This window comes from Arachis duranensis, chromosome 4, assembly GCF_000817695.3.
Source record: "Arachis duranensis cultivar V14167 chromosome 4, aradu.V14167.gnm2.J7QH, whole genome shotgun sequence".
Classification (NCBI taxonomy): domain Eukaryota; kingdom Viridiplantae; phylum Streptophyta; class Magnoliopsida; order Fabales; family Fabaceae; genus Arachis; species Arachis duranensis.
In genome coordinates, this window is record NC_029775.3 from 20,987,189 (window position 1) to 20,998,893 (window position 11,705).

Genomic DNA, 11,705 nt, shown 5'->3' on the forward strand with positions numbered 1-11,705 from the left:
AGTTCAATGGAGAAAGTCTTGCTTATTTGCAGTGTAAAAAAAATGCAAATGACACTACGTAGAGATTTTTCAAACTGCCCCTTGTGCACTTGCTTTGACGGCTAGGGATAAAATCCAGCAATTATGTAAATTAGAAGAGAAATGTTCCTTTTACTCATTCTTCCTTGTAAACCAAGTCAACTCACTCTCCTCCACCATTGGACAGGGTGTGGGATCCAGATTCAACACCGAAAGGGAGTTAGTCGGCTTGGCACAGAAAGAAGAGTGAGTGAGTGCAACTCAAATTAGAATGCTGGGGTCCAATATATATGGTTTCTCTTATTCGCAACAAAAAGAAGAGTCTCAAACATTTCACCACATGAACAACAGTCTAAAACAATTTACCATATAAAGAACAGTCTCAACTACATTCAGCTGGAAACAACATTCTCTTGGGTCAGAGAATGTACAAAAGAAGTTTAACAATAAATCATTGAGCCATATCAATTTACAATGAGAATGAAGCAGATAGAGTATCTCCTTATATGCATTGTTAACGTCATTAGCTACTTAGCTCAAGCATATACTCCAACTATTTTATAGTAACAGCAACAGGCCCAAAAACAAAAAAGAAAAAGGGGGGGGATCCAACTCCAAATAGAGACTAATAAATTGAGCTTCTTTTCTCCTTTAAGATTGTGTCAGAACTAGTGTCAATCACAAAAGAATTGCAGAATAACGATCATTGACAATGTATCAAGAACCCTAAATATACAACTGGGAAAGTCAGTCCTGAGGAGAATATGAGCTTCTGTCCACCCTAATAGTGTTTGGTTAGAGAAACAGATAAAGAAATACAGGGACATAGAGACACAAGAATTACTTGGTTAGGAAAATAGGTACAGAGCCAACAACTGGTGTCTTGGGACAAAGATTCCTGCATTCTCTGCATTCCCAAAAAGGTGGGATGGAGACCAAACACTGGACAGAAACATTTTCCAGTTTTGTCTTTGGCAGATGGCTGGCAACATTCCAAGGTGGCAGGCGGCTTTCCAACAAACGGTAAATTGTCTCTTTCATGTGTTGTTTTCCTTGTCCCTTGTGTTTTCAGACAAATTCTATTCCCACTATCCCTGTGTATATATTTGTTTACCTAACTAAACTCTCCCTATTCTCCTATTTATCTCATTCACTCCCTAACAGCCTCCTAACTACTTTCACTGACCAAAACTTGGCAATTACTTAACAGAGTTAATTGCTGCCTCACACTCATTTGTCTTCCCCTTCCAGTTCTATACTAAGTTACTAACCCAAAATGGTTCCTAACAGACTACTCCAGGTTTGTATCAGGATCTTATATTTCAGGTCAACAAGTAGTTTTTTAGTGCACAAATTAAAAGGAAGGATTTCCAGTGAAACTCAGTTCAAGTTTTTATGCTTTTTCTTGGGTGGTAGGTTGGTAAAAGAATTAAAGGATTTGTTCAGCTTGACACCGAACACTTAAACCCTTCCTTGTTTCCTACAGATGGCGTTCAAAACTAAAACTACATATCATTTTTGAAACTAAAACCAAAATTTAACCTAACACCATGAATGACCAAAATATTACAAGAAAAAACTTAAGAACCACGCAATAAGCACATGCCTACAACTTACTTCTACAGGTTTGCCTATGATTAACAAGGAAACTTAACATTCGTAACAAATAAAGAACTCATGAGTTATAGAAGCAAAAGGTTTATATCTTTTTCAGCAGTTCTTTTGATAATACAAATAATTTCCCAATCACAATCCAAACAGGAAATATGGCTAATTTCCTTTCTTTCAGTTTTCTATTCACTGCAGCTCACAGCCTCACACCACTGAAAGGTTGACTACAATTCATTTCAAGTTCTAAAAGCATCTTTTCATATGCAAAAGTTAGTAGCAGTTCATGACCGCAACCCACTTTCATTGAAACACTAGATTTCTTCATATATTGAATAAAAAGGAAAATAACATCAACCATTAAGTTTAAACATAAACCATCTACTTAAGAAAAGCTGACAGCTTAATGTTATACTAAGAATAACACAAGATAAAATAAGATAAAATACATGTAAACAATTACTGATGTAAATAGAGTCGATGCAAATAGCTATGATCATTATCAACATTGTTACCTTCTTTCCCACTGTCTCTTGCTGCTTCTTCACTCTCTCACGCAATTTTTTAAGTCCCATGTTCATTCTCAACCTCTTCTCCTGTGAATAACAGATCATGCAACAGAGATAAGCCCGCCCACGACAAAAGTAAGTTAATGAGGCAACTGATAGGTAACACAAAAATCTTGAGAATTTGCAAAACAAAGGTGTGAAACAAAGAAACCTTGACATAGCTGACACCCAGATCCTTTCTGGTATAACCACGGTCCAAGTTACGCATTACATACTGATTATAATCTTTGATTATTCTCATTATGATATCTGAAGTAGAAATTCCATCAGTCCGCTTTGTTTCCTTAAACTTTCCAATAGACTTAACCTATTTAGGAAACAATACACATAAGATCATCGATGGAAGCTGAAGATCAATACGTGACTGGGAAAAAATATAAAACAAAATTTGACCATGTTATAGTTCCGCCAGAAATATATAGAGAAAAAATAATGGCATAAAAGTGGATGAAAGATTCAAATAGTCAATTGTGAACAACAACGATGACCCATTCGTGACACCAAGTAAATGTCAATGAGATAGCAATAAGAGAGAGAAGAGGGGGGAGGGGAGAAGAACATTCAGTTCTTACATATTCATAGACATCCTTTCCAGCTCCACTTGTATCAGCATAACTAAATTTTACATTAAAGAAGAAAAGGAAGTGTTAACGTATTTGAAAACATTTTTAAAATTATATTTTGGCAAAATATCATGTATAATATGGTTAAGATTAATAACGCAACGATGCTGTCACAGAGACAAAAGCACCTCTCAAAAAAATCCAAGAGAATAGAGAATAAATAGTGCTAATAACAGTAAGAATAATATTATAACTAATATCTAAATTTTAGAAATTTTAGACCGACATACGCTCTAATGGTCGATTAGCTATGTGCAGCCATATAAAAGTAACCAATGCACAGAGCATTCCTCCTTTTCCACTTTAGTAACCCACAGACAATCTTCTCCTTCCCATATCATCCCATTTTCATACTTTTTATAAGCCTTTTGAAAGAATAATAGAATACAGCACATCTTTTTCCTTCTAGACAGTTATATCTTCAAATAAAATGAAATATAAGCAATGAAACTTTGTATTCCAGTCCCAAACACTATGTTAAAGATTTGAGTTTTGATGTTTAGGATATGGCATTCAATAGTCATAACTCATAGCATGTTATCTCAATGCTTCTTATATTAAATGCACAGCAATGCTCTCCGATCTGTGTTGTATGTCTCAAGTATCGTGCATGCATCCTAGTTAATAACCATAAATTTTTCAGATAGCCCACCTGCGAGTATATCTCAGGGTCTATTCAATGTAAAGTGTAAACTTACTCTATTAGGGAGTTGATAACTTTTCATCAAGAAGTTACCAACTTTGAAGAGTGAACAAATACAAAGGAAAACACTTAGCCTGGGGCAGGTTAACCTTACGGAAGAGAATCATGAGCCACATAGTCAATTTGATGCTTGTCAATGAATTCCTGCGTGATTACCCATGGCGCATCTGGTATAACTTCATCAACCCACCTGTAGCAATGACGACTCAACTGCGTCACATCCTAAATACTAACACCACTAATAAAGCAATTAGGCAAGTTTGAAAATTTAAAAACAACTCAAATAAGCCAAACAGATGTACTGAGTTATTTTCGTTTGATTGATTCCGAGGACTAGTTAGGCTTTAGGAAGCAACAAAAGCAAATGAAAATCTCCCATCAAAAAAGAACCAACCAAAATAATAACATGGATGGTAGACCTCCATAGATATCTACAATAAAATGAGGATGCCAAAAACTAGTACTTTAGTCAGCGCAGCTCAGAGGGAACTTAGTATCCGAAATCAGCTATGAACTTTGCATCAGAACTTGGTATAATTTTACTCAGTTAGCCAGTTACTTGAATAAAAAACCACTAGCTCTAAAAATGGAAACAAAATAGCACTCATGAATGAGTTGCCCTAAACTATTCTTACATGTATCTTTCATAGTTTCATTATCTATCATCATTCATGTTGCTATTTCTGGAAATTAATCTACAGAAGCATCATGGTCAAAAGCCACAAAATTAGTTGCCCAAAAGAGTATAATGAGAGTTAAAAAAAAGGGGAATTTCAAATCCAAGTCATCAAACTTCATTCCCAAAACCTTTCCAGACTTGATGCAACTACAATTATTTTTCCTTTGTGATAAATAAATAAAACACGAAATAGAAGATTTATCAGAGCAGTGTACAATAAAAGGAGAGCAATATCAATATCAATATAAACTATCTAGCAAAGACAAGAGAACCTGCAGTGGCGAAGAGATTCATAGCGTTCCTTGTCAGTCATAACAGTTTTTCCCTTATACTTGTGTGTGATCTCATCATTGCAGCATCCAACAAGCAGATATGTGTTTGGAAACCTTCAATTAACAAGGAAGAAAAAAAAAAAGGCAAAAAAACAGTTGCAATAACATCAAGCACTTCATTCAAGCAACAACAAACACACAACAATTTGCAAATACCCAAAAGCCAAACAACAACAAACAACAAAGCATGATCCCACTACTTCACGTCGGCTACATGGATCAAACGACATTGCACCTTGTCATGAATCAGTCCTTTTATACTTAAATCTCTTTCCATAAGTTTATTCATAATTTTTCTATCAAACTATCTCCCATCAAATCCACCATCTATATTCAACATGTTATACAAACCTCAATTATAAGAGGAAAAGATAATAAAAAATAACTAATAAAAAACCCGCAAAAAACCAGTGAAACTTGAGCGGTATTACTGAATTTTAAACCTCCAAAAAGCCCAAAGAAACAGTAACAACTAACATAGGGATTAGACTCAAAATGATAAAAATTTATGATTAATTACAACAAAAGCAGTAAAAGCGAAGTAGAGTGGACAAAAATTGAAAGAAAAGAAAGTAATACAGTTTTTTGGCTTGCTCAAGAGAACGGGCATGGCCGAAATGAAAGAGGTCGTAAATGCCATCAGCGTATACACGAACGGTTTTCTGATCACCAATTTCACATTCCTCTTCGGCTTCCATGTCTGAAAGGTGAACGCTCAAACACTCGAAGCAGAATGCACAGGCAGCACTAACTTCACTGTTACTTATGGCACCGGTCACACTGAATTAAATAATTACGATTTTGATAAGCAGGCAATGACTTAATAATTAAATAATTTAATAAATACTGATGCGGCCTGACATGAATTTAATAGTTAAAATTTATTAAAATAATTTAATAAATTTAATTAAATTATTATTTATTAATTTTTAATTATCAGTTTAATATAAAAAAAATTATACGTAAATTTTATCTAATTTCTTTTAAGATTTTAATTTTGTTATTCTTATTTATGATAAATAAACTAAAAATCATATGTTAAACTCATTTGTACACTTATGGTTTGTTTATTTTTCACCCTATTATTTATGTAAATGATCCAACGTTTCTTCTTTGCAAGCATTTATCAAAACCATTTCATATAGCCGGTTGAATTGAGAACAGGTAAACGTAAACTTGTCTATTCTAGATTATTTTTGCATTTAAATGGGACATACAATCTACTTGGTCAAACCGTAGTCAATTTCGTTGAAATCCGTATAAATCCCGTGTGAGCCGGCCTAGTTTTCAGACCGAATCCGTTTGCTTTGTGAGTATCTTCTATGCATTCTTCAAAAACGCTTAATTGGTAATTTAGTATACATATTTCATTTTTTCATGCTTTTATTTTTGTGGATGATATAATACGTCTCCAAGTATCTATCTAACTCATTGATGGACCGCTTTCTTTATTTTTTATGTAATGCCATGCTATTTTAATGGCAAAATATGGATGATCGATTGATGGGTCCCTAAATTGTGATGGCAAATAATAAGCATTCCATACGTTCACAAATAAATTTTGAAGCAACGACTTTAGATTCCCTAATAATTAGTTTTTCAATCGGTTTAAATGTGTCAAAGATTTGAATCTCATCTTATACATGTAATAATTTATTAACTAATCATAAATTTTTAGATTAAATTTTGATTTACAATAAATTAATTCTTATTTTATTAATTTAAAAGATATGATGAAAAATCAAATAAATAAATTTTGGACCAAATACTTAAATTACTTTATAACAATATTTTTATGGGTCCCGCTACGCGTACAAGCAAATAACGCATACAATCCTTACAAGTTGGCCCAACTCAAGTTTAATCCACGCGCACTCCCTCCCTTTAAATGGAGCGTCAATTTCACGCGCGTCACTCGAACGATTACGCTTCGAAAAAACCGCTCGTTATGGCTCACTCTTCCTCTTCTCCTTCAAAGATAACACAAATCCTCAAGTTTCGAGCAACATTCCAAACTAAAGAGACATTTGAACTCGTCGCGAATAATAGCAGAAACCATCAACAAAATATTATTCAAGGTACGTTATTGTTTTACTCATCTTGTACATTTTCCACATTTCTGTTTCTAATTTCGAAATCGAAGAACTATGTTTTACTGTTCTTCTATGTTCTTCTAGGTTTTATTGATCTTCTTGTTCTAAGAAATTGAACACATGGTGTAAATATATTTGATCCAATCATAAGTAATTTTTTTTCCATAATTAAACTCTCTCTGGTGTATTCAAAATGTCTGATTTACAGGTACTATAATATGAAGTGGTGATCCAGATAGATTGGAACCCATATATGACGGTCTGCATAGAGATCTGCATAATACACCCAAACACAGACAATAAATACACCCGATAAAAAATTAAATTTACACCTCTGCTGCAGATTTTAACCCAACACTACCTGAAAGCCACTTGTTGTCCACAAGACCAAAATTAATTAAACTCTCTCTGGTGTATTCAAAATGTCTGATTTACAGGTACTATAATATGAAGTGGTGATCCAGATAGATTGGAACCCATATATGACGCATAGAGATCTGCATAATACACCCAAACACAGACTATAAATACACCCGATGAAAAATTAAATTTACACCCCTGCTGTAGATTTTAACCCAACACTACCTGAAAGCTACTTGTTGTCCACAAGTCCAAAATTAATTAAACTCTCTCTAGTGTATTCAAAATTTCTGATTTACAGGTACTATAATATGAATTGGTGATCCAGATAGATTGGAACCCATATATGACGGTCTACATAGAGATCTGCATAATACACCCAAACACAGACTATAAATACACCCGATAAAAAATTAAAGGTAGTGTTGTCCGCAAGATCAAAATTAATTAAACTCTCTCTAGTGTATTCAAAATGTCTGATTTACAGGTACTATAATATGAAGTGGTGATCCAGATAGATTGGAACCCGTATATGATGGTCTGCATAGAGATCTGCATAATACACCCAAACACAGACTATAAATACACCCGATAAAAAATTAAATTTACACCTCTGCTGCAGATTTTAACCCAACACTACCTGAAAGTCTCTGCTACATGTAATCAATTGATTCTTAATCTCGTTTTCCTTTCTATTTGTGCTCCGAACTCTTGTAGAAAAACCTGCAACCTTGGTATAGTTCCTGTAAAATTTTCCAGCATCTTCAATGGTGGTAAAGGTCATTCCAACCTTCGGAACAAACTGGTCATCAACAACAAAGAGGTTGCAGAATACACCATGTCAAAAACTATAAATACACCATGTCAAAACGAAGCTGGAGTTACAGAGAAAAAAACTAACGTCAATGACGAAGAACAAACCAATGAGAAAGGAGAGGAAAAGAATGATCAAAAAACCAGGGGAAGACGCGCGAGAAGAAGAACGATGAAATTTGAAAAGAAAGAAAACAAAGAAGGAAACAAATCTTTTAAATTTGGTAGTTATACAAACGCAGAATCTTTGTATAGCGCGTGTAAGTGACGTAGGAGTTACAGCGCGTTTTAGTGGATTAGGCGTTAATGAACTTGTAATAGTTACAAGCCCTAATCGCTTGTATACTAAGCTTTTCTCTTATATTAAATATTTTGGGTTTTAACAAGTTTTTGTTATTTTAAAAATTTTAAAAACGACAATGTTAGGTAGACAAAAAAAAGTCAGAACTTGCTTTTTGTTTACCAAATATTTTTGCTTTAAAAATTATTGTTCACAAATTTGTTTTTTTATTGCTTTCAATAAAATTTTTAATAAATTTTATTATAAAAATTAAATTTTTAAAAATATTATCATAAGACAAACTAAATTTCTTGGAAAAAGCTAATCCATATTAAAGACTCTTAAAATAATAAAAATATTTGATTTAGAATTTTTTAAAAATAATTTGAATATTTACTCTAAATTCTGTTAGATGGCCAAGATGAAGCAAACAGAAGCAGAGAAAAAACAATACGATTTTTGTTGTAAATTTATGGTATGATTGAATAATAGAAAGTGATGGAATTTACTTATATAGTTATATTCATCAAAAGATTAAAGACAATACCTTCTCATTCTAACAATAAAATTCTGATGAAAAAAATATCTAGTTGTCCACTAATATTCCACTTTTAGCAATGAAGAAATTCTCCCTAGTTCAAAAAAGAACAAGTGATGATTGAACTTATTGAAGGGTTTTCTTACTATCCATTTATTGCACTTTCAATCTACTCTTAAAGCTTTATTTCTCACATTTATTGTTTTACACTTCATTCACACCTAACTCCTATCTACTTTGATTGTTACATAATAATGACTACTATAACTACCCGGCTACTTCATCATCTATGTGAACTTCTTATCCTTTTCAAAGAATAATTTGACAGCGAAAAGTAGAGGGGAAAATATTATAAAAAAGAAAGATATTGAAGATTTTTGGTAGTGACTATATTGCCTCGCATAGTCGTATGTACTAGCACCGAATAATTTTATGATATAACATTCAGAAACTCAGCAAGAGTTTCATCAATAGAACCAATAATTGATAAAATAATTTAAGATAGGCAAAGTATTTTTTTTATTAACTTATTTGTGCAGGTGATGCAGGAAGAAATACTTTTGAAGGAGATAATCAGCTACTGTTTTACTATAATCATTTCGAAAGGTTTAGTTTCACTAAGAGTGGAGCTCTTTGTTTGGTTTGTTTTGACAGACAAGGTGAATATAAAGGAGAGGCTAAGCCAGCTTGAAATTATTAGGCCGGAAAATAATGTCTGTGTTTTGTGTAATAACGATTTGGAATACGTACATCACTTGTTTCTAGGCTGTGTATTTGCTTGGCAGGTGTGGAGTGCTCGGATATCGAGTTTTGGCTGTCAATGGTCGTGTCCGGGTTCGACATTTTTTAAGTTGGACAGAGGAACCGAGAAAAAAGGAGAATCGCAAGCATAGGATAAGGTGCTTTGTGCTATCGTATGGAACGTTTGGTTGGAAAGAAACACGAGAATTTTTTAGAATAAAAGCAAAGGTGTTGAAGAGATAATCAACATGACTGTGACTAGCGTTAACGAGTGAGCAGGTGTCGATCCCTTTTGTTGTCGATGACTATGTTAAAGATGACATGGGGACTTGGCTTGGTGTGTGTTCATTTTTTTTGTCCATTTTTTGGTAGAGTTGTGGGGTTTGTTTAGCTCTGTACGCTCCATTTTATTATGTTGAGCTTTTACTTTAAAAAACTTAAGATAAAAAGGTTTAAGGAGAGTGTTATTAATCTACAATCTATAACAATCAGGTAATAATGACCTTGGAGGATAAGGTGCTTGTATATGGAATGAATTGTGTTAATACACCTAAATTGATATTCAGGATTAGATTCAATTCAACTCGAATTTTGATTTTGTGAAGTGAGATAATGTAAGGGTGAAATGTATAAAAGATGAATGAAACAGTAATTCAGTGATATTTGCCTTGAAAAAGTGGGAATTTGTATTATCGTGTAGAAAAAATAAGACAAAAATAAGGGATTACAAGAAAACAAGATCAATATAAGAAAACTAAGCAAAAACAGATGAAAAATATTGAGACAATGAAGGGAAAGATTCATCCAAGCTATCCATCAATAATCTCATTACAAGGGAAGAACAAGAGAAAGGAATTCAAAACAGAGAAGAGAAGAAAGAAGGTAGAAGAATAGAATTCCATAAGAGAGAGAGAGAGAGAAGGCAATACCACTGCAACGCTACCACTTACGCCCATGCAATTTTCTACTTGTAGTACGTTCCCTCGCGCTGCGTCTCAACTCTTGAGGATTTGGATCGCATGCCATGTGACTATCCTCACTAACCAATTTTGTTTTCCTCTTATCATTTTGCTTATCAATACGACTCGCAAAATTAGTGCTCCCTCCTTTGTTCGTTATATTACCCATCCCTTTAACCTTAACCTTGCCCTCAAGGTTGAAATTGGATGATTCTTCAGGAAATCCTCAGCCATTTTCCATGTTTTTCTCAGCTCCTGATCCATTCCCCCATTGTACTTGCAACTGATGTACTTCTTGGTCGTGCTGCAGAATTGTTCTACTTGCCAGTACTGCATGAGGAGCTATGATAGGCCCTTCCTCGGTAGTCTGAAGAGGCAATGGTAGGTATTGATCATGATGATCCTCACGAAATCGCTTAAGTCCCGAAATGTGAAACACATTATGAATTTTTGTTGCTAGTGGTAACTCAAGTCTATATGCCACTGCACTCAACTTCTTGCAAATTTTGAAAGGGCCAAAGAAACGCATCCCCAGTTTTTGGTTGTGACACAAGGTTACCGAATGTTGTCAATAAGGCTGGAGTTTCACCAGCACAAAGTCACCTTCAAATTCAATGTGGTGGCACCTTCTATCATCGTTAGCTTTCATGAATTACTGCAAACGCCTTAAATTGTACTTAAAACTGCTCAATCAATCTATCCCTCTCATCAAGAGATCTTGCAAGGATTTCCCATCAGAGGAAGAGAGCTCATATAATACTTTGAATTGAGACATTTTAATACTCATATGGATATTGGAATTATACCAAAATTAAGCCCATGGCAGCATATCAAGCCATCGCTTTGGGTTCTCAAAACAGAAGCAAAACGACATAGTTCTCGCAATTGTTCATCCTTAGTAATTTCGACTCTTAATGTATCCAAACAATCTGATTTTGGATGAGACCAAGCTGCCAAAAAACACCTCGAAAGGGCATCTGCCACTGTATTCTCACGACCAGGCTTATATTGAATTTCAAAATCATACCCCAGCAATTTATGCACCATTTCTACTGCTCAGGAGTATTCAAAGATTGATCCATCAATGCTATAAGACTTTGCTGATCGGTTCTGATAATAAATTTCTTTCTGAGTAGATAATGTCTGAAATTGGCCACTGCCTCAGTAATGGCATAGAATTCTCGGGAGTAGGCTGATTGCTTCTGAGAAAAAAGCGATAAGGTGCTTTCCTTGTGTCAAAATAGTCCCCTACAACATTACCAGAAGCATCTGTCTCAATCTCAAAAGAAAACTCAAAGTTAGGTAAAGCCAAGGCAGGCTGTGAAGTAATTGCCTGTTTCAACAGTTGGAATGCACGCAGTAGTGGTTTTTTCATCCCAAAAAAATGCA

General features: G+C 34.2%; 1 protein-coding gene across 1 annotated transcript in view; it reads right to left on the reverse strand.

Moving 5' to 3' along the window:
• LOC107483732 (choline-phosphate cytidylyltransferase 1) overlaps positions 1-5,318 on the reverse strand; it is a gene marked incomplete in the record, with an annotated part of 5,838 nt that extends 520 nt beyond the window's left edge. Inside the window, 6 exon segments of the mRNA XM_016104343.3 lie at positions 2,142-2,222; positions 2,347-2,502; positions 2,768-2,810; positions 3,616-3,711; positions 4,473-4,586; positions 5,112-5,318. Of these exon segments, the coding sequence (XP_015959829.1) occupies positions 2,142-2,222; positions 2,347-2,502; positions 2,768-2,810; positions 3,616-3,711; positions 4,473-4,586; positions 5,112-5,230 (609 nt within the window).
• Positions 5,319-11,705: the final 6,387 nt, after the last annotated feature.